Source organism: Heterocephalus glaber, unplaced genomic scaffold (assembly GCF_053883595.1).
Source record: "Heterocephalus glaber isolate CG9 unplaced genomic scaffold, H.glaber_assembly_v1.0 deba00001288, whole genome shotgun sequence".
In the NCBI taxonomy this organism is placed as follows: Eukaryota; Metazoa; Chordata; class Mammalia; order Rodentia; family Bathyergidae; genus Heterocephalus; species Heterocephalus glaber.
Genome location: NW_028258241.1, coordinates 39,541 through 63,697, shown reverse-complemented (window position 1 = coordinate 63,697; position 24,157 = coordinate 39,541). Strand labels below are relative to the sequence as shown.

Below are 24,157 nucleotides of genomic sequence, written 5' to 3'. Positions count from 1 at the left end.
TAAATAATTCACCTCCCAGCTTGATTCAACAGGAGTTAAGGGAAGAAAGGCATCTCTCTGGCTGGTTGTTCCCCAAAACATTTGAACAGGGACCTCCTGGGATTTTTCCTTATTTCTTCACTGTGTGAATTTCCTCTGTGACTTTGCATTATCTTTACAATCGGGGGGAAAAATGTTATTTCCAAGTCAACCAGAAGAGAGAGCAAGAGAGAACAAGAGAGGAGAGAAAGACAGAAAGACACACACACACACATACACACACACACACACACACAGAGAAAGAGAGACAGAGACAGAGACAGAGACAGAGAGAGACAAGCAAAACTTAGCTGTGATTCCCTTCAAACTCAGGGAGGGAAATATACACTTTATAATTAAAGAAAACAATCACTAAGGAGCAAAACACGCTTCTCAGTACCTGCAAACTGTCTAGTTGCCCACTGCATGAAGTAAAATCGATTTCACAGTGCTTCCACTGGGCAGATTCATACTTGGTATATAAAATAATGAGCTGTTACAGGCAAACAGATTAACAAGACCATTTATTCAACAGCTTAACAACTTTGTTAACCACATAGATACGAGAGAAATACACAATACAGTCACTGTGTTCAAGAATTTGGCGTTCTAATTGGTGCAACCTTGAAATTTTCAATAAAAAAGGGCACCAATATAAGAAAGGGCATGTGGTGGCCTGTGATTGAGTGGTGGAAAATCAAATGATTAATGAACAAGTTTACCAGTTCAGACGCTTCTCAGCCAGGTGCAGTAGTCCATGCTGTAATCCCAGTCCTCTGGGAGGCTGAGGCAGAAAGATCACAAATTCAAACCCAGCCTGGGCAACTTAAGTGACTTAGCAATACCCTGGCTAAAAATAAAAAATATAGTGAAGGTGTGGGCAATTGGTACTTTGATTTACTGCTGGGAAAATTACAAAGAATGATGAGCATTTTGGGAAAATAGTTTGGCTGAACATGGGCATCCAAGCCCCGACCCCAGAATTAATTCTACCCAAGACACATACCCCTCAGAGATGCCTGTGAGTGTTCACCTAAAGATGTGCTCTAAAACATCCCACGGTAGGTAGCAACATTGTGACAGTCTGGAAACTACCAAATGCCCACCAGCCATTGATTGAGTAGATAAACCAAACACCAGAAGTGATAAGAATGAGTGATTTACAACTAGGCAAACATTTGACAAAAATGATATTGCACAAAGGAACCTGGACACAGAGGAGGACCTATGTGGTGGTGAGATCACCCTCAGTCACTCCTGCCTCTTGGTGTTCACACCCTCGTTTGATACCCGCCCTTGAGTATGTGCCGGACCTAGTGAGTCATTCTCATGATAAAAAAGGAAAAAAGCATAAAAGGTCACCTCTAAGAGTAGGTTACAAAAGACTTTGGATTACATCTTTGCTGCTCTCTCATTCTGCCAGTCACTGCCCCTGAGGGAGGCCTGCTGCCATACTGCAAGCTGGCCAATGGAGAGGTTCGTATGGCAAGGAGCAGAGGGAGGCCTCAGACCAGCAATCTGCGCTAATCTGAATCTCACTGACCAGAACACAGGATCGATATCAACATGAACATTAAAACTCAACATTGGGCTGGGGATTTAGCTCAGTGGTGCCCCCACCTGCCTCGAAAGCACAAGGTCCGAGTTCGATCCCTGGTACCAAAAAGAAAAAAAGTCAACATTAAGCCTGGTGTGGTGGTGCATGCCTGTAATTCCAGCATTCTGGGAGGCTGAAGCAGGAAGATCACAAGTTCTAGCCCAGACCCTGTCTCAAAATAAAGAGTGAAAAGGGGGGTGGCTGAGAATGCAGCCCAGGACAAAGTCCTTGGTTCAGTCTCCCATACCACAAAAGCGAACACATAGATAAATCACCATCAAACTGGGCAGTACACATCTGTACCCCAGCACTCTGGGCCACTGAGACGGGGGGTCACAAGTTCAAGAGCAGCCTGGGCAACTTAGTGACTTAATGAGATTCTGTCCTAAAATACAAAACAGAAAAAATAGAAAAAGGGCTGGGGGGTAGCTCAGTATCGCACACACCCAAAACTGATAATACAAAACAAACAATGAATCTTGTCCACAGCTGCCAACTGGGCCTGATGGTCCCCCTGCTGAGTGTGCAGATTCCAGCACAGTCTTATCTTCAGCCCGTCTGCAAATTCATGACAGACTTGGGCCAGAGCCATTAGCTAAACCACATGTGGATTCTTGACCCATAGAAACTGTGACATAATAAGTATTTTTAAGCTGTGAAAAAAATATATATACAAGGGGCTGGGGATGGGGATGTAGCACAGTGTGAAGACCCTGGGTTCAATCTCCAAGTACTGAAAAAAAAAAGATGTTTCTCACTTAATAGTTTCCAAGAAGGTATAGGTAATTAAACTCATAATTTGGAAAATAGAACATGTGGCCTTTTAGCTTTTCTAGGACCCAGCTTCCTCCAAGATAACCCTGCCCAGTTTGGCTCTACATCTTCTCCCAGTGCTGTATAAGTTCATGTTGTGTTCAGAGCCTATGAATTTCTGATCAACAGAACATTGCACACCTAATCTAAGACAAAAAGTATTTTCTTTGTAGCCCCTCTGCTTCTTCCATGCATATCAGGATGATAAATTCATGGTTAGATGTAGTTATTCCATTTAAAGGGCTTAGTAGAATTCCTGGTGTGTAGCGTGCACTCGATAAATGCTGCAACCATTTCCATTCACCATGGGAAGATGAACGAAGACTTTGGCCATGGGTAACTCTGGCCCGAACGCCCTCCCCCTGGGTGTAGCGTTCTTCACAGTCATGGCCATGGGCCACTCCAGGCAGAAAGACAGCTCCCATACTTTGACTTAAATAAGCTTCTTCCTTCCCACATTATTTCTAACAGTTATTCTGATTACTATAAAAGTACTTGCATTCCCAATTACTGCATTATTCCCAATTATTATTCCCAAGTATGTCATCTCACATTATCAGTCTGACAATGAATGCAATAAGCATCCAATTTGATAAATAAATGTAGAGCATAAAACTATAATTACTTTTTTTTTGTGGTACCGGGGATCGAACTCAGGTCCTTGCACTTGCGCAGCAGGCAGCAAAACCACTGAGTTAAATCCCCAGCTCTATAATTACTATTAAATATTATAGATTTTGACCATCACATCATTTCTATATCTGACACAACAAGACTCAGCATTGTCCCGCAATTTACCTTTGCCTCCCCTTGGACTCACAGTGTCAGCTCTAAGCACTTTTGGCTTCTAGCCTCACATGTAGGTGCTAGGAGAGTCTGGCAAAGATCTCTCCCCCAGCTCTTGCTGATGGGGGATTTGGGCAGGGAGCTGAAACAGTCCACGCCTCAGTGCCATTTTATCAAACTGTGACAATATGATTTATGATGGTGATCTGTTAAATAGACAATGCACATGAAAGACTTCTAAATTCATTACTTAACAGGTACTAATAAGGGGTGACCTATTTTCACCCATCACGGAAATAAGAACAGTAAGTCATACTTTTAGTGTATATACTTCTTTTAACAGTTACCTTCAGTGATACATCTAGATAGATACATGGATATCTGAAATAAGTCTTTGCAAAATCCTAACCACTCTATTGTATAAAGGAAGACACTGAGGCCCAGATGCATGGTTCAATGTCCAAAGTCACCGTAAGTTAACGGTGAAGCCAGGATGTTATACCTAATTGCATAAATTTATTTTATTATAACACAGTTCAGTGTGCATTTGGAACCTCTCTTTAGCCTCCACTTTTCTGGAACAACATAGATTTAAGCATGTGCCACTTAGCCTAGGAAATTACCCAAAAAGAAACTGCTGGTGTTATGCATCTTTAAATTTAAGTATCATTTCTAAAAGCGTGCACTCCTTACTTATAAAAACATTACATACATTTTTAAAAGGTGCGCATTTCGTGAAATGTGAAAAGTTTTTGGCTTAAAACAAAAGTTCCACCTGGCGCTGGCACAGGCCCGTAGTCCCAGCTATCCGGGAGGCAGAGGCAGGGGGACTGCGAATTCAACCCCAGCCTGGGCAATTTACCGGGACTCTGCCTCAGAATTAAGTGGGGTGGGGGGTTGGCTCTGGGGTAAAGCATCCCTGAGCTTGCCCTGCACAAGAAAACTTCAAGATAGTTCAGGACGTCTAAAACGTCCGAGCTTTTTAAGAATGTATGTATTATGCTACCGCTCCAGGTTCATTCCAGACTCCCTGGAATGAATGGGCAGATTCCCCTGAAGTTCTCCAAGGCCGAGTTCACTCTGGGACACGCAGGAGACCCCCGAGCCAACCGCAGCCGCCCCATCACAGGTTATGCGCTTCCCTCGGCACGCTTTTCTGACCCCTTACTTCCCATGCAGCCGGGCTGGAGTCCGACGCAGACCAGAAGGACGCGTTCCGCCCCGCTCACCTTCTCGGGGCTCGGGATGGGGAGCGCGCGGGCAGAGCCGCTCAGCCGCGGGGCGCAGCCCGGGCAAGGGCGCGGCGGCTCGGGGGTCCCCGGCCCGACCCCGCCTCGCGCAACAGGTGCCCCAGACGCGCGCAGAGCCCCGGCCAGGCCGCGGTGCCTCCCGCTCGCGCCTACCTGGCTCCGGGGACAGCAACATCCGTGTGCCCTGCGCCCCGCGCCCCGCGCCCCGCCCGCGGCCGCTGCAGTCTGCTGCTCTGCCCCTGGCTCCGAGCGCGGCCCGCCCGCGCGCGCCCCTCCGCGCTGCGCCAATAGGACGCGTGCCGCCTGGGGCCGCGCTCACCTGACCGGCGGGAGGGGGTGCGGGCCGCTCCAGTGCGCCCTCCTCGGCACCACGGGCCGCCGGAACACCCTGCCCGGCGCCCCTAATGGACTCTTCCAGCCGTGCGACCGCGGCCTGCGCCCCGGCTCCCAGCGCTGGGAGCATTCTTGCCTCCGGGGCTCAACTTTCGGGCTGTTTCCTTGGGCACCAGCATAGCAGGGCGCTTTACCCTGGCTCTCACTGTCAGCACATCTCGGTCTTTTCAGAGGGAAAACCTGTTTACTGAATCTTGTCTCATCCCTAAAAGGAACATTTTAGCCTTAACTGAAGCACTCCCTGGTGGTGTCCATGGGAGAATGTAAGCACAAATCGATGGAATATTAAAAATGAAGGCTCAAATTTAGCGCAGTGGTTCCGCCGCCTGGCTCACAAGCGGAAGGTCCCGAGTTCGATCCCCGGTACCAAAAAAAAAGGGGGGGGGGGAAATGAAGGCTCCTACACACCACCAACACACAAACACACACACACAGAGCAGGGACTGAGGTCAACATCTGGGATGACTTACCTATCTCCTCATTTATGCATAGAACTGATCCCTACCTCGTGGGCTGTTAGGATTAAATGAATTAGATCCCGGGAGAAGTGCAACTCCTTACCATACACCTGGCGCAAGGTAAATGTTGGTGGTGCCACCCACCAGGACTTAAAAATAGAGGCTCAAGTGCTAGACTATAACATCAGCAATGGGTAAATCCCTTCTGCATTGGATACATCTAAGTATTATGCCACATCATTAGAATAAAAAAGGCTCAGTGGAAGGAAGGTGAAAGATCAGCCGTCCAACACTATGGCACCACTCTATGGGGGGGGGGGTAATAAAGTAGGAGAGGACGGCTACACACAGAGCAGGACCCGGTCCTAGTTCTCCCAAATGCAGTATACATAAGAGCCTTTCCTAATGAATCAGAATAGGAATACTATGAACTGTCAGTTACAAATGCTACCCAGGGTACTAATGTAGCATTCTGATGAGCTTGTACTAAATACTTCATCTTAAAGCTGCAACATCTACCAAACAGCTGGATAGCAAAGGCGGTGTTTATACAGGCAAAACAGAGACTGCGCAGGAATCAAAGCGCCACACTTCCAGACACTGCTAAAGGGGTGAGACAGCAACCTAGATGACCCAGGTGACTGGACAGTTTTCCTGGGAGGTGCAACTCCAAGGCTCCAAGCTGGGTCTAGCAGCAGAAAATCCAGGAGCACATTAACAAGCAGACACAGACAGGCAATGCCTCCCAGATTCTGCACTGCTGGAACTGGAACTTAAGACAACACAAAGATCAAAAGAAAAATCAGTCACCCAGGTACTCATACTGCAAAACAAAAAACTATGACAAGAAAATAATATTTTCTTGCTATCTAAAATGTCTTACATTTATAATATGCAATGTAAAATATATTTGAATAAAATATATATTTAACCTACGTTTGCTCATTAGCGTATAGGAAGACTTTGTGGCTGGGTGTTACTTTAATGTATTTAGACACTGAGTGTCTATTGGTCAAATCTTCTGCCTTAGTCGGTTTTCCTGTCTCCTCACTATGCTCGCTCTCCTCCACGAATTCTTTGTGTGACGTCCTCCCAGACCCCGCGATGACATGAACTGAAAATGTACATTCCCAGTGCCCTCTCATCTACTTCCGGGAACTAAGTCCTTTATTAACAGTTATTACAGAGTGTTTCGGAAGCAGCAGAACCCGGAAGGCAGTGTGGGGTGAAACAGCCACCTCGAAGCGCAGGCTGTTTATTGAGCTCGCGCTCTTTCTGGGGCGAAAGTTTAAATCGACCAAGAAATGGGAATATCCCAAGCAAAACAAATTCAGAGAGTGCTACTGCTTTAGTGCGTTAGGTACTCCAAATGTGTATCAACAGAAAAAGCAACGAAGAACATGCTGTCAAAGGCTGACGCTCTCAATTGCACTCTCAATTGCGCTTAACTCTGGACTCCTTACCGGGCCCGGAGGACTCTCCAGGATTCCGTCGCTCTTTCCTCTCCAGGCTCATCTTCTACCGCACACACTGACCTGTCCTCAGTTCAAACACAACAGCTTCAGAGCTTTTTGGGGGGGGGGTGATGCATGCTTTGATAAGGAAAACATAGACAGGAAAAGGACTACTGGGCACTTAGAGGTGGATTCTGGCAGATGCCACCTACAGGGTGTGAAAGGAAAGGTGAAGGTCCTGAAGACAGCTTAATTTCCAACGCTGCCTAAATGCCATGTCCAGGAATAGAAGCCTTTCCCCTACAGCCATCTTGGTGGATGACTTGGGGGGGGGGTCCTGGGGATTGAACTCCGGGGTGCTCTACCATTGAGCTACATCCTCACCACCCTTCTTTTGTGATCTTAAACAGGGAGAGTCTCACTATGTTACCCAAGCAGGACTTGAACTTGTGATCCTCCTCCCTCAACCTCTTAAGTAATCTTTGGCAAATCATTTCAGTAACTCTAAGTGTAGCACACTAAAGAGTAATTAGCATCTTAAATCCAATAAGAAAAGCACCAATGTCAGACCATCCTCCCCCTACTCCAGTGAAGCTCATCTTGCATATTAAATAATCTTTCAGAGCTTCACATATTTAATTTGAGCATGCATAAAAGAATTTCACTGAAGCAGCAGAACCAAGCTCAGTCATTACCTACTTTCTTTTACCTGTTCCCTTTCAACCCTTGCCCCTGCAAAAAAGAATTAGGATATTCTTCCAAAGTGCCCAAATCTGCCTGCCAAAGGCTCCTTCTGTCTGGGCCCAAGGTCCCAGACAAAGAAAAGAGAACAGGGATTCTCTAGGCCCCTCTCCTCACGCCCTGGACAGACCTACTTGAAATCTAGGAATCTGGTCACTCCAGCCCTCCACGCTTGTATAGCAAGATGTAGTAATGTTCTTTGATGTAGATGTGATTACTGTCTTAGAACTTCATGACAAAGAAACAGAGTTCCAAAGAGCTAGAGGCACATTAACCACTCTGGAAACTTCTGTCCAGTGAGTGGCAAAGGGGGAGGAGGAGGAGGAGCCCTCCAGCAGAGCCACAGTGGGAATCCAGAGGAAATCCTTCCTCCTCCCAGAGGGAGCTGAGAACCCACTTATCAGCGGAGAATACTTGAAGCAGAAGAATCTGCTGCTGGATCCACAAAAGAGCCTCTGGGGAATAAAAATTCTCGGACAATCTCAGCAAGTCCCAGCACAGTTCCATACAGAGCCAACTCAGGGCCACCACCCCTCCAACACTCTGCTCAAAATGGATGCTCAATTAACTGATGTTTTGCTTAATAAAACTGAGAAGCCTGCTGCCTCTGAGGGCCAGACCTTGCTTGATGTTCTCCCATGGTGTCGCAGTCCTGCCTCTGAAAGGTAACAGTGAGTGAGGAAACCGTGCCTGCTCTCAGGACTCTTTCTGTCCAGTCCTACGGATCCATCTCTGTAGCACATGTTATATGTGCTCTAGCCCTGATTCAGGAAACAAATCGAGGCCACTCCCTGTAATAAATAATCTACTATTGATTTTTGCTCTGCCTAATTTCTGATCAAGATCTTCATTTGAACTTTACAACTGCTATACTTCCAGATTCTGGATAACTTCTTGTTTGCACTGATCTAAAATTCTGACCTTCAGCAAGTTTCCATGCTTAACTTCCAAAAAGAATCTAACAACAACTATCTACCAACTAAAGCTTTCGATCTGCCTGCTGTGGACATTTTATGATATGACCAACCAGTGGACTACACTCAGTTCCTCTAGAACTGAGGCATTAGCCCTAAGCTGAGACCAAAGAGACAAGAAGCACAACACTTCTAAAGAAAATTGTTGAGCATTGGAACAAACTCCCAACTCTGCCTCCACAGCTTTGTGCAGGGGGCAGGTACTGGGAATTGAACCCAAGGCTTTCACACTGAACTACATCCCCAGCTTTTTTTTTTTTTTTTTTTGAGCAGGGTCTCACTAAGTTGCTTAGTGGCCCAGGCTGAGTTTGAAGCTGTGATTCTCCTGCCTCACCTCCCTGAGCTCTGGGATTACAGGAGTGCACCACCCATGCCTGGCTCTCCACAGCTGTTTAAACATGATGGCAAAAATCAAATGAACAACAATGAAAGTCTTTTCTGTCTTATTTTTTTTCAAGGAAATTGTATTTCACATTTTTGGTGCTGAATTATGCCTCCCTTTTCTAAGTTTCAATGTGTCTAATATGTAATTTTTCTAAAATTAGTAAGCTAGGGCTGGGGATTTAGCTCAGTGGTTCTACCACCTGCCTCAAAAGCAAAAGGTCCCAAGTTCAATCCCCGGTACCAAAAATGAAATAAAATTAGTAAGATAACATGATGGATTATATTCTGTTGTGAATATCTTAATTCTTTATAACTTTACATCAAAAAAGTTTTTCCTAAGAGCTCCATTTAAAGGATAGGATATCTGAGTCTGTACATCAGTCAGCAGCACAGTTTCTATTCAGAATGACAGAAGAGCAAATCTAAAAGCATCTCACATGATTAAGTCCAGTGTAGACTGGTTGGGTGAATTTAAATAAATTTGTTAGTCTTTCACAGTTTAGTTTCCTTGTCTACAAAATGGAGATTCTTATAATACTTACTGGCACAGGCTTGTACGTAAACGGAATAAGATAATGAAGAGTGGTGAAACAGTAAGATTTCAATATTTGACAAGCAGAAAAACAATGCAATAAGATTTTTAAAACAATGTATTGTAACTGTAGTTTAGGTGCATTTGAAAACATTTTTCTTTAGTCAACCAATCTAATATTAAAAATACTACATTAATTATTCATAAATAAGTATACTAAAAATCATGTATTTCAAAACAGTTTCATACTAAAAACTTTAAAATAAGTTCTGTTCATTGTTCTGATCTGAATTGTATCTGCTTTTAATATATCTGGATATATTTTAATTTCTACTAATAAAGCAAAGAGCATATTTTAATTGCAAAATGATTCCATTAAATGAATAAAAGATTAAGGAACAGCCAAGTGTATGTGTTGCTTCCTAGCAAATAATCTCATCTCTCTAAAAATCTAAACATATGTCATAGTAGCATTTGATTGCAGATTATGTTTTATTAATAGACCTATATAATATTTTATTACATTACTTAACAAAGGATGAATTGAATATAATTTTATGTCCAGAGGAAATTAAGTCTCTACCTTTCCAAACTAAAGACAGTTTATCTTCAAGAAATCTTTTTACAAAGAATGCTAAGACTTTCAAATCATGAATAGTTTCTCTTTCTAGGCAAGAAACATATTTCTGAATAGGTTTTCTCATATTCAAAAAGGAATTTCCCTATAAATCAATGTATATGGAAATTTTAACCTTTTAGGAGAGCCAATTAAAATCCTTTTTCTTTTTTTCCTAGTTGCTGCTGGCTTCAGCAAGCTGTGTGTGGCATTTCCTGTGGTTTGTCCTTCTTCTCCATTGGGAAGGGACCCTCAGGGCTCACTAAGGATACTGCATTTCCAAATGTCACCATGGCAGCATTTGTCTGCCTGTCTGAGTCTCTGAAATGACTCAGCCGTTCACTTTGTTGAATCAATATTGAAGCTTTTGAGATTTATTACTCTGGGCTTGGGAAGAGATGGGGCAAACAAATCCTTCATTCGTAAGTAACCTCAAGTACTGCTTGGGCCAGGGTTTCTGTCTACCTTTTATTTATGAGACATACACAGTAAGGTTTCCACTCCTTGCATAATTATTTTGTAAAAAGTCTGTAGTTACATTCTTGGTAATATAATGAAAAAGAATTTAAAGTTCCCCAAAACATTCTGTGGGTAGTAGTAAACATATCACATACTGAATTCAAATTATTAATTTCCTGGGAAGTACTGGGGCTGATACAAATCTTTTGATATAAAAATCTATAAATCTCTGATATAAAATTCCTTAAATTCTACTTTTATATATGCCATTTTGGCATGTAGTTAATAAGAACCAGAATAAACAATATGTGTGCCAAATATTCCTGTTAATCACTTCTATTTAATATTTTTCCCACTCAAATATAAAATTATAAAGCTGATTTTCTTTTAACTGAGTTTTCTTCAGAGACTTTTTAATTCTGTCATAAATTTCTGGTGCATTGAGTCCCAAAACGAATCTGCTTTCTCACCCTAAGCCTCTGCTGAGTACATTTTCAGTTCTGGGCTAAGTTCAGGGCAGATATCGTGAACGCTGCCCGAAGGTCAAATTGTGAGGAATTCTTGAGACGAAGGCTCTGCCTGACGGGGTTCTGAAGCTCTCTGAAGATTCAGTGACTCACAGTGCCAGGCTAAAGGGAAAGAGGACAAGTTTCTCTTCGCTGTGCCTCCTCTGGACCCCTTTCCAGCGGGGAGGGGCCTCCCCCCAAGCTCAGTCCTACGTGGCTCCACTCAGGGAGCTGTTACCCAAGCGTGGAAAACGGGAGGAGCCTACACCACGTTCATTCTCTGATGAAGTCCTCTGTGTTGGAGTTTAGGAATTGCTCTCCCAGGACCTCCAAGCTCCATCAGGGCCTTCACCAACCTGAGGTCATATTTATTTTCCCCGTGGCTGCAAGCAAACAAAGCTATCGCAAACAAAGCCCCCAGTGTCTCTTCCCACAGTGGGTGGGAAACTCACGCCCATCAGGAAGAGAGGTTTGACGGATGGCACCGTTCCCTGGGCATCATGCGGGGCCTGGCGGAGATTTTATCTTCAGTGTCTCGTCCACTGAACAAAGACATCTCTGCTGGCAGTTTTGGACTTAGGTTTGGAGTGCTCTGCCTTTCCAATCATACTGCAATGCATGTAACAGTACCCTGCAGAAAGCTGTCATGCTTTATCGGTAACTTTTATGAGTCAAGTCCTGTCAGAGAATTTACACTGGAACTATCTCACTTTTTATAAAATAAAATGCTTTGAAGTTTTCTTCTGGGTAGAGTTCTGAAAAGGTGCAAAGATTGGAGAGTGTGCTTGCCTGCAGACAGGTGGAGCTTTAGCACCGTATTACAGCGCCCCCGGGGAACACGGTGAGTAAGACGCAGTTCCCTAATACTCCTTAGTTCTTTCCTTTTCTTTTTCTTCCAAAAGCAAGGAAGTGAACTGTATTTCCTACAAGGAATGCTGAGTGAATTAATTTCTGATAATTAGAAAAGCATGGGTGGCCACCAGTTCAAAAGAAAATCCTTCCCAAATAAAACCAATTATGGGCACAGACTTTAACTGCATACCTTTATTCACTGCCAAAAGGCAGAATCAATAGAACAGAATGTGAAAGCTGTGGCTTTGATATGAAAGGCACTGAAAGTATTCACCTTTTGGTGGTTGTTGTGCCACCATATGGACTAGAATAAAAGAAAAAAGAAGTATGCAGCATCAAGTTGAATTATGCAAGTGGAGAGCAGGAAAGGCCAATCATAACCAGATGCATGTTTATGCCTAGCCTAGACTTAATATTCAAGTTCTCCTTGGTATCAATTGCAGCCAATGCACTCCTCTGATAGCGTGAAGTAACTGAAAATAATGTAAAAGCAAAACACTCCGGGAGGCTGAGGCAGGAAGATTGCGAGTTCAAGCCCAGCCTGGGCAGCTTGGCACTTACTGAGGCCTTGTCTCAAAATCCAATAGTGATTATTCATTCGAATCTTTGGCACAGTTTAGGTGTACAGTATAATAGCATTCACTGTTGGAAATTTGCACCTTTACATACTCTCTTGGTTCTTATTTTTCACCCTTCCCCTGCCTTCCCTTCAACCCCTCTATTCCTCCCTATTTACAAAGATTTTGTTCCTATTTTTCCATTTTCCCATATTAATTCCATTCCCTTCTTTCCTTTCCCCTAGCCCTCCCACTTCCTTCCCCTTTGCCCCTTTTCTTCCTATTTCACATTACCTATTATACCTTTTAGTCCTTATTTACACTTTCAGTTTCTCACACCAGAGAAACTATTCGGTATTTATACATGTGTGTCCTATTTATTTCACTTAAGAGTATGGCCTCAATGTTAGAATGAATAATTGAGAATGCAAAATAGGAAGAAAAGGTCTAAAGGGGTAGGGGTAGTGGGAGGGGCAGGGGAAAGGAAAGAAGGGAAAGGAAAAATAATGAGAAATGGAAAAAATGGAAATAAAGTCTTAGTAAATAAGGAAGGATGGAGGGGGTGAAGGGAGGGCTAGGAATGGGGAAAAAATAAGAACCAAGATGCATCATGTAAAGGTACAATTCCCAATGAGAAATGTAATTGTGTTGTGTACCTAAAATGCACCAATAAAAGAATTTAAGAAAAAAAATCAAATAGTAAAAAACCCTGGGGGCTGGGCATGTAGCTCAGAGCAAAGGTTCTGGGTTCAATCCTCAGTAATGCAAAAGAAAGAAGGAAGGGAGAGAGGGAGGGAGGGAAAGGAATCAAAAATGAAAGACCTATTTGTTTTGGTTGAATTCTACTGTGTTTGAATATTATTGTGGGTTTTTTCCCCTTGCATTGTTCTTCTTTGAATGGTTTCAATCTTTTGTATGTGTGTGTGTTTGATAATGAAGTTATTTTAAAAAAATAAAAAAGAAAGGCCTAGACTAACATATTATTATTCAAATAGAAGAGTATTTACAGCAAGAAAATACCAGAAATATCTTTAGAACATCAATATTAGGCTGAACCACACAAAATTGATATTTTCCTTTTTAAAATGGTTAAATATAACAAAGGGGTTGAGTAATAGCAATGTGATATGGTTCAAGCTGAAACACAATTTTCTTCCTAACTTAAAAAGGCAATCTACACTGATCTTCGTCATCATCACTCAAAGGAGTGAAATATAGTTAATTTGAATTTATCTCACTTAAATTTTAAGTTGATAAGCCACATCACAGAAAATGATTCCCAAACACATAAGTCAATTGACATGGGCTTTTTTCCCCCTTTGAATTAAGAAAGATTTTAAAGCTGGATTTCTTGGAAAGTCCAAGTCCTGCATCCGCAGCAGACTCAGTATCCCAGTGAGTGGCTCTGCTCAGACAAGTGTAGTTGTCTCCCATTGCAGAGGCACAATTTGGGTAGCAAAACTGAAAAAAAAAATTTCACCTTCTCGCTGATAATCTACTCCACCTAATGCTCAAAAGAATTCTATTTTCAGTTCACGCAAAGACAAAACACCACACAATTCTGGACAGTCTCCCAGGAGAAGAATAACCCTTAACCAATCCCTTCCACATCAGAGCTAAAGGTGAGCCACAGCATGACAGTAACTGAGAAAGTAGTTCTTTCCCAGACATCAGTAGAAGACCAGCCTGAGGTGAAAATCTGGAAAGAACTGAGTCCTCAAGTAGCCAGTTCATTGTGTTAACTCCATTTCATTCTTTCTCACCACTGACTAGTAAACCTGTACTCTTAATCATTCTCTTCTGTCCTAGCATGAGATCTTGGGTGGATGCTGTGTTTCGCATTCATTCTCAGTTATTAGCAAGGCATCTCATTTCTCAGGCAGTACAAACCATAGCTTAGCCTCCCACTGAAGCTTGGAGATCTAATTCCTTGCTTGGCCCTGATTGTAAAACCTATAGAGGGGAAGGAGAATATGGCTACCCTTTTTTTCTCAATTCCTCCCAACTCTTATATTTATCCCCTTTCACTGTGATCTTTTATGAATCCTGCAGGGTTGGAAAGCAAGAAAAGAGATAAAGAGGTAAGAAAAAATCCTCCTCAAAGGAGTTCTTTGGATATTCGTGTCTGTGAGGATACCTGACATGGACTCACTAGGGCTTCCTGGCCAGGCTGCCTGCGATTAACTTCTCCGTGCCTACCTCTTGGTAGCCTGCCACAGATGCTGTCAGTACTCTTCCCTCAGGAGGTCTCACAGGCAGAAGAACTTAGAAATTGAGAGCATCCATTCTGTCTACAAATGACCCTCAGAACACCACACTTCCCACATGCAGTGCCTGCAAGGCACCATAAGCTCACCATCGGACTCACCCAGGAGAATGCAGGTACCATTCTCTCTGCTCCTCAAACTCCCCGTCAGGTGGTCCAAGTAATTCTCTGACTCTTTGCTACTGCTGTGGAAGGATGGTGGAGGTGCATGCTCAGCTCTCCCTACAGGGATTCTCACCATGGGCTTTGGATCCACTTTCCAGTCTATGGCAGAAAGCACTGTCCATTAGACAGGGGAGCTATACAGTGACGTCCAGGGGAAAGGTCTGGGTTAAAAACAGTGTCATGACTAATCTGCACAAAGGTGAAACTGTAGCCAAGTACAGATGAGATTATCTAGTCACTAGGCAAACACCTCTCACTAAATCTTGATAGGAAGTAAGAAAAGAGCGTCCAAGATCAAGATTTAAAGAATTTCAAAACTTGAAAACTTGGTGAAGATACTAAAACCTGCCTGCAAGGATGGAAAGTGTGTTCAGAGGAGGGAGAAACCATACAGGTGTTATGGAAGCCAAGGAAGCAAAATGATGCCCCACAGGAGGACTCAGCTCTGTCTTGAATTGTAGGGATGAGTACCATGTGAAAAAGGAAAGAAAAAACAAATCAGAAAAAAACTCAAAAGTCTGAATTTGTTAACTTGACAAAAACAAATTATTTTCTCTATGTAGGCACACACTTATGTTTTCAACCTATTTCATATAATTGAATCAAATTCCTTAAAAGCCACTTTCTAACCCTCCTCTTCTGCAGCACTGTAATACTTTAAAAATTCAAGGGATTCTATTAATACAGTAACTAATAGCTATGTATTAACTAGATTATTTCAACTGTTCCCAGAGGTTCTACATTATTTATTACCAAGAAGTACAGTTACTATACTAACTTGAGTCACTGATCAAGAAAGCTATCCATATGTCACATCTCAAAAGCCATTCATGATTACAGCTATTACTTCAAGGATAAGTTTTATTTCCACTTACTTGACCAAATCATTTTTACCCCATGAACGCCTTTAATCTAGCCCAGTGGTGGTCAACCTTTGCACAAGTGCTGCAGCGGGCTGTCTGTATCCCTGAAAGCTCTAAATGGTTTGCTGCCACTGATCTAGGGTGCTTTGTAGATGACAGGCAAATTTTATACATGTACATGTACATTTTTCTAGGGAGAATATGTTTCATACTTTCAAAAGGCATCCATGCTGAAAAAAACTGACATTCATTATACAGAAATTCATACATCGCTACACTGACCTAGTTATGCTGTTCCTTTAGACTTTTTCTGATAATTTATTCTTAGAACCTCAAAACTAGCTTAGCACAGTTAATTGAAATTCACTGAGCAATGCCCTGTAGGCATTCAGACATTGATTTTAATGTCTCTCTCCATGATATGTTGCTAATATTTAAAACCTCACCTGTTTCACTCTGTCTACTCTCCTTCTCAATGAAATGCAGGTAGCAGATTACCACAAACTGGCTACTCCTATCTGAATAATCAAGAATTGGTTGTCTATAATCAAAGTGAACAGGTAGACTTTGGCCCAGGCAGGTAATTACCTGAGCAGCTACTCTGGGATTAGAAAGTACAAAGTAGTATTCAAGGCATCTGGCTCAGTCCTCTTTACCTCTCTGATTCTAAGGACTGGAAAAAGGGACAAAAGTCTCCTCACAGATCTGGGAGAAGCCTGCTTGCTAAACGGATCACAAGTGGCCAGAAAAAGTCACCATCGGCGGATGCAGTGGTACAGCTCTCGTAGGCTGGGTCTGTACCTGGCAACCGTTTTCCAGACAACCTTAGTACCATATATGCGGTGGCTGCTGCTGGGTGTCTGTCTGCCTTTGATCTTCCCGCTCAGGGGGCGAGGAAGCAAAGAACAGCAGAGCCCAACGGGGTCGGCACCTGGACAGAACCACGGATCCGCCAGGTCCAATTTTGTTTTCAAAAGCATCCCTCTCCATTCCTCGCTCCTAGTTCTTTCTTCTTTCTTTCCCTGCTTTCTCCAGCCACAATTACATCTCTGATTTTTCTACCCCAGCGTCACACTCGGACGGTGGACCAGACGCAGTACAAAGTTGGGGCGGAAATGCGGTGTCCCGGGAATCCCGAAGGTAGGAGGGCGTCGCTCCTCTGAGTCTCAGTTTCCTCTCACCCAGTGCGACAAGCAGCTCAGGCCAGCACTAAAGGTCCTGCCATTCTCCTCCGGGGGGTCCGTGTCACGGAACCGGCCCGAGCCCCGCCACCGCCCGGCTGCACCTCGAGGGAACCCGCAGCTGCTCCAACTCCTCCCGCCCGGACTCTCGCACCGCACCTTGGGCCGCCATCCTCACCTGGCCGTTAGCAGGGGACACGCAGCGAGGACACAGATACCGGGCCCGCCGCCATCGCCACAGACCCCAGCGAGCTCATGACCGAGGCTCAGCTCCCGGTAGTCCAGGCTGGCCGCCACCTACGTCTCCGCCCTCCGGACCGTGCGCCACGTCTGCAAACCTCCCTTGCGTCATCGCGTCAAGTGGGCGGTGGTGGGCGGGAAGGGGGAGGAGGGTGGGGGCGGGGCGCCAGGGTGAGCCAGGATCGAGGAGGCCAACCACAGCCCCAGCCTGGCGCGCAGGCGCCTGGAGGCCAGCTGGGCGGGCGGGGCCCGGGGGCGGGGCCTGAACCGAGACCCCGCCCACTCGCTCCCGGTCCCGCCCTCAACCCCAGGGGAGGCCCTGGGCCAGTGAGGCTTTAGGTTCCATCCCCTTGAGACTTTAGGTTCCATCGCCAACCCGCCAACCCGCCAACCCCGGGACCCTGGGCGGCCTGCTGGCTGCAGCCTTAGCCGAGGCTGTCCCTAACAAATGCCCTGCAGGGAGGGCGGTCCGGAGGATCTTTGGGGCAGCTGTTGTGCATTTCTTGCTTTGCCTGAGAATTTTCTTTAGGTTGGGGAGGAACGCTCCCAAAGCGCAGCGTCAACAGGCCTGGTTTAGGGAGGTGCTATGCTTTTGCCCTTGTGGGAAGGCGCCCACCGCTGGGACGGGGCGAACACTGTGGAGTGGGGTTCGGTCTTGGTGATCATAGGTGAGGGAAGTTTGCCACCTAGAGCCGGGCCGTGGAAGTGAGAACGTGTGTGTCCGAAGCTCTTTCTCGGGCTCAAAGGGACAAGGTTGTCAACAAATCGTAACGGGACTTACTTTGATTTGAAAATTCACAGAAAGTCGTTGGTAGTCATTGCGGGAGTCTACGTGATATTTCCGAAATAGGAAACAGCTTCATATATTATTTTTCCACACAAATTTGCTAAATAAGTGCGATCAAATGTTTGCATGTTTGTAAATGAATAGAAAGCATTTTAAGAATGTGTCTCTTGGCATTACAGGCATTGCCCTTGTATGCCCATGCTCTTATTGCAATGTCTATTTTAGGCACAAATAGCCCGGATGCCAGTGCAGAACATTTCAGAGTATCTCGTGAAGCCTTCGAAACTTTATTCTAAATTATTTTCAAAGGGTCTGCCTTTGGCTTTCTGAGAAGTGCCTCGTGAAGATGAGGAATCCTGCATTACAAGATTAGTCTTTTATCTGAGGGGATAGGCACCATGCTCCACAATCCTACAAAAAAGCTGCAGAAGACTAAAAAAAGAAGTTCATTGGAGCTGTTCTGTGTGCTGTTGGCCTTGTGACACGCCTGTCTGTAACCATTTATCACTGGGACATTTTCTCATCAGTAGACAAAGGATATATTCCCTACTTGGTGTGTAGGGCTTCAGCTGCCCAGCCTCATGAATGTTAATGGGAATACAACCTTCTTTCTGCATATAGGTTACTTTTCTATTTTAATGTCAATGGGCAGTGGAATCCTTGTGAGAGCCTGGGTGATGAAGTTTCCAGCACTTGCACACAACTGCTACCTGTATCCTTTATGCATACTTTCTCAGTGATGTCCACATGCTCTTAAATCATGATTTGTATTTCACAAAAGTGCAGTAATTAAAATTCTTACCAAAAGGCCATAATAGAATTATACTTTATTATTAAAATATACAAAGGAAGCAGTTAGCCGTGAAATTTGGCTGAGTTCCAAAAAGCTGGCCAGCAGGAACAACTACTTTGTCTTTGAGAAAAAGGATGTCCCCAGTGCTCAGCAAAGCCAAAAAGATTTTGAGTTTTTTGAGATCTTATCTGATATAGTTTCCATTAAAAAGCTGTAGCTGAAAGACTGTTTAGATTATAGAAATATGTGTTTTTGTCACTAATGGTTAGGTTTTGAGTTGCCCCAGAGTAAAAGCTGTGGAAAGGGTATAAATTGATACAACCTGCTAGGGGTGTCATTTGGGAATATAATACCTATCAAAGTCAGAAATGGATTGAACTTTTATACTGCTAAGCAATTACCTTGGATTCATGTGTAGATGTACGTGTGTAGGAGATTTAACAGATTATTCAGGAATGTTTATTAAAATAAGAGCCAAAAAAACATTCTAAATATTCATCAGTACCCAGCTAGATAGTTCTGGTATGTCAAGACAATGCGGTATTATACTTTGGATCAAAAGAATGAGTTAGGGCTGGGGATGTAGCTCAGTGGTGCTGCCGCCTCCCTCCCAAGCACAAGGGCCTGAGTTTGATCGACAGTACCAAAAACAAAAAAATAAGAGTTAATCTTTATTTGTTGATTTATTCATTTGCTTATCTAAAAATTTTTGTGGAAAAAAGTGTATGTACAGGATCCTTGTTCTAGGCCCTGCAGATACTGTGCTTAGAAAGTCAAAGTCCCTTAGCTATGGCGTTTGCATGACTGGAGGCACAGAGAAAGATCTCCAAACATAATTTAAAGTTTAAAAAGTTAATAACCATATAGGAGATATGATGTTTTCCTTTTGGAATAAAAGGTTAAATTTTATTCTTCCAACCCTCACACCTTTATCTATGCAGGAGTTGCATTTAAATTTTCATTCTGGACAGTTAGTCAAAGACTGTTACACAGTGGCTGCAAAGGACTAGATGTGGCAGGAAGAAAGGCAGGAGATATTTCCTTTTCCTTTCAGGTATCTCTGTATAGATTGAATTTTGACCACTGCATGCTTTTCTTGCTATTAAAAATATTAAGAGTGAACACACTGCCAGATCCTTTGGGCTAGGCATTTAGCTCAGTGGTTCTGGTGCCTGCCACGCAAGCGCAAGGTCCCAAGTTCGATCCATGGTACCAAAAAAAACAAAAAAGAGTGAACACATTTTATTTTTTGATAACTGGACTTGTTTTTTCAGTGTTGACCATGCATCTCTTTATCATTCCTGAGTCTGTTTGTACTTTGTGTTCAAGTAATGAATGCCTGGGGGAAAGACCCAGATCAATTCCTTTAGAAATCAAAAAATGAAAAGGAAAGAGAACTTCAATTCTTTTTACATTTCTTCTTGATTCCCTCTGACTTCTTTCAGTCTGGCTGTTTACTTTCTGACCCTTCCTCTGTCCTCTTTTCACCCTTTACTTTCCCTAATTTTACTTTCCAGAGCAAACCTAGGAAACACTGTTGTACTCTAAGGAAATCCTTAAAGTAATTTCAGATGAATTGGCAATTGGATTATCGGGTGTACTCATCTGTTCTTCAAACAATCTACAAATGGAGAGAATTATTGTGTCTCTACTCTAGAAGTCTTGAAAAAATAGACTAAATGATTTAGATCTATGCTGTGCTAGCAGCTGTATTGGATGACCTCCCTTCTTTTCTGTCACCATGTGCTTTTAAACATGATGATATTATAATCACAGCTTTTCCATAATATAGATAAAAGGGAGTGTCTGCTGGGAAATAAATCCATGAAGAATAAGCAATTTAAAAAAAAATCATTGAAAGACTCAGGTTGAAGAGGTTTCATGTTACAGCAAACAATAAAATACAAAACAGGGCCAGGGATTTAGCTCAGTGGTTTCATCGCCTGCTGCACAAGCACAAGGACCCAAGTTGGATCCCTGGTACCAAAAACAAAACAAAACAATACAAAACAATTACTCTTTCATGACTCAGCTTAAGGAAGGTCTTTTCAAATAATTGTAATCAAATTTAAATTAAAGAGATAGTAACTAGGGTTTCAAGAAGGGTGGAGAGCAAAGGTACTTAAATGAAGCCTCTCAGTTTCTCTATTTTAAACTCAAGTGACATCAGTGTATCAAAACTTTAATTAAAAAATGTGTATACTCATAATAAAATATCATTCAGCCACAAAGAACAACAAAATCATGTCACGTGCGGGAAAATGGATGGAAGCAGAGACCATCGTGTTAGGTGAAATAAGCCAACCTCAGAACATTAAATATCACATTTTCTTTTATGTAAAAAACCAAATTAATTCATTAATTAGTTAATTAGTTAAAAGAAAGATGACAGGGAAGTAGGAGGTACACTTTTAGAGACAAGGAAGGGGATCAGAAGAAGAGAAAAGAAAGAGGTAATGGGGTAGAAAAAACTGAGATATGTTAAATGCATGCATGAATTTACCAAAACCTCATCACTCTGTATAAATAACATATGTTAAAAATAAAGAAAGTTGGAACACGCAGTTTCTCCCAACCACATTTGTGAGAAAAATCGGTACTCAGAAAAGTCAAATAAAAATAATACCGTAATTTCTCCAAAAGTGCCCTTGACTCTTTTGACAAAGAAAGTGATGAGCAGAGGCCCTTCTGCGGCCAGTGGCTCCACATAGGTCTTCACAGAGGGGGACTCAGAGGCAAAAGAAACAACTCCACTCAGACCACCACGCTTTCGTATCTGAAGGACATTGTAGAGAACAGAGCAAATGATACCCTGAATAACTGCAGCATCTGCACATTAGGCTGCAGATAAGCTGAGGGAATGAAAAACGGAAACGACACTTGAATATTATCTACTTAGCTACTGGATTTTTAAAAACATTTAACCAGCCTGTTGTCTAAAATTAATAAGATCTTATTCACCAGAGATAATGGAAATGACTATACAGAAAACTACAATTTGTAGAACCCAAAAAAGATAATACTTTGCTGCTTGAATTTTGCTTTAATCAGCTTATATTTTCTATATTTAAGCAGGACATTTTAGCTAACCAGCTATGGCACAAAGTAGACAGAGGTAAAAAGTTAATTTTTTGCATCAAACAGGCAAAGAGACAATGCCCACTTGTTTGGTCAAACGCTGGTCCAGACAATGCTGTGGAATGATTTGGACACTAACATTTATGGTCAGCTGTTTCTAAACAGAAGAGATTATGCTCAGGTATGTGGGTGGGTCTCTCCCACTCAGCTGAAGGGTTTAGGAGCAAAACCACTTTCCTCCAGAAGAAGGGATTCTGCCTCCACCGACCTCGGGACCCCCAGTTTCCAGCCCACCAGCTACCCCATCACAGTCCAGCTCTTTCCTGGGCCTCTTGCCTGACAGCCTGTCCCACAGACTGGAGAGGCCCCTCCCCACAACCACCTGAACTCATTCTTTGAACACTCTCTCTCTCCTTGCATGTCCATGTGTGCACATGAACACATGTGTGTGTGCGCACGGGTGCTCATCCCATTGGTTCTCCTCTGAAAATCTCTGATGCAGATCCCAAACAAGACTGGTTTTCAAACTTAAAAAAAATACCTGGTAAAAATGTGCCATCTCTATACATTGTTTTCAGTCACCTTGATTCCCAGCACTTCCTGCCAAGTGATTCATATGAAATATGTGTAATTCAGGCTCTGCTGAGACACCAAGGCACTGAGCTAAATGAATATGCACCATTTTTTGTTCAAACAGACTGTTATAGCTAGTCAATAATTTTTATATACTATGACAAGGATAGCTAATATTTAACATGATGTAACAAATACCTCATCCCTAAAATTTTCAAATATTCTCCAAACACCAAATTATCTCAAAAACTGTAAAATAAGTATTTGTTACTCCATTAGAATTTTTAAAAATATATTACCACTAATGAGGCAATGTAATGAACTAGCATAAAAATCGGAAGGTTTGACCCAGGGGAATTACCATGATTTTATAATATTTAATTCAATATAAGCATGTACAGTTTCAAATAACGGAATAAAGTATTTCCTGATAAATGGAATAAACCCAAAATTTTGTAAGAAAAATGAAGTCAAACTTACTATTAATGTAACAGCTTTAGCTCTGGAGTCCAGTTTAGCTTCTCCTTTCACAAGCTTCAGGTTAACTGTGAAAGTCTCCTCCACCTCAGGCTCTCCATGAGGGCAGATGGTCAGAAGGAGGGTCCTCACTCCGCCCTCTCCCTCTGCGAAATAGAAGGAACCAGGCACTCACAGAGTCGGCGATGCGCCCATTCAGCGGTGACAGGGCTTCTTCAGAGTTGGGGCCCACGATGTCCCAGGCTACCTGCAGGGGGTTTGGCGTTTTGTCTTTTGAATGCAGATGATCAGTTTTAAGCAATGTGTTCTTGCAACAGACATATATTAGAAAATGTACATGAGAAACTATTCTAGGGAATGTGCAGCGAAGCATTTTTGTTAAAAATTACTTTTGCAAATATAAACTATGTACCTAGAGAGTATCAGTTTTAATGGGTAAAACCGTCTAACAGGGAAAAGAAAAATATTAATACCCTGTCATTTTTAATCACATGACTGCAAAAATATATTTCTCAAAAATTAAAAGTGTAAATAAGAATTAAAATGCATAATTGATAATGTGAAACAGGAAGAAAAGGTCCAAAGGAGTAGGGGAAGAGGAAGGTGTAGGGGAAAGGAAAGAGGGGAAAGGAAAAATATGAGAAAAGGAAAAAATGGAAACAAAGTCTTTGCAAATAGGGAAGGGTGGAGGGCAGGGAATGGGGAAAAATAAGAACCAAGATGCATTATGTAAAGGTACAATTCCCAATGATGAATGTAACTGTACTGTACACTTAAAATGTACCAATAAACTTAATGGAGAAAAATATTTCTCAAAATATATATTAGAGACACGTATATAAAGAGAAACTTGTAACACGTTATGAGTACAGCACTGCCCTGCCGCGCTGACAGATTGTGCCAATCAAAACATACTGGAACCAGACAAAGAAACGAGTGGACGTTCAGCTGAGCGGGCATTCTTTTCTAAATACACCGAAACCTGCTGCGAAATGAAGAAAACTGTGCGTTGTTCTAAGGAGCAGTTCTCGTGTTTACAACTGAGAACTCTGCTCCTCTTCGTGGGGCCCGCAGCAGCGGCCAGTGGGGTCTGGGATTCGCGTGAAGCACAACCCCGGGGCCTCCCTCCCGAAAGCTTCTGACTCCAGAAAACAGCAGGGCGTCTGCCAGCTGCCCGACTAGAAACGCGGGCTCCTGAGCCCAGCCTCTGCTCCCAGCCCAGGGACTTCTCTGGACCGGCCCAGTCTCCGCCTCAAGTCGCCCAGGCCGGGCCCACATGGTCCCCAGCTGCCTCACCTGCGGTCCGCTGCACGCTTCCTAGGCAGCGCCTGTTCTCGGAATAAA

General features: G+C 43.1%; 1 protein-coding gene across 1 annotated transcript; it reads right to left on the bottom strand.

Annotated features, from left to right (window-relative positions):
• Positions 1–1,089: 1,089 nt before the first annotated feature.
• Positions 1,090–17,242, bottom strand: LOC147828119 (uncharacterized). The gene is made up of 2 exons (XM_087211128.1): positions 17,044–17,242; positions 1,090–14,920 (listed from the first exon to the last, which is right to left on the bottom strand). The coding sequence occupies exon 2, from the start codon at positions 4,925–4,927 to the stop codon at positions 4,379–4,381; it is 549 nt and encodes a 182-aa protein (XP_087067254.1). The 5' UTR covers positions 4,928–14,920; positions 17,044–17,242; the 3' UTR covers positions 1,090–4,378.
• Between the last annotated feature and the right edge of the window lie 6,915 nt (positions 17,243–24,157).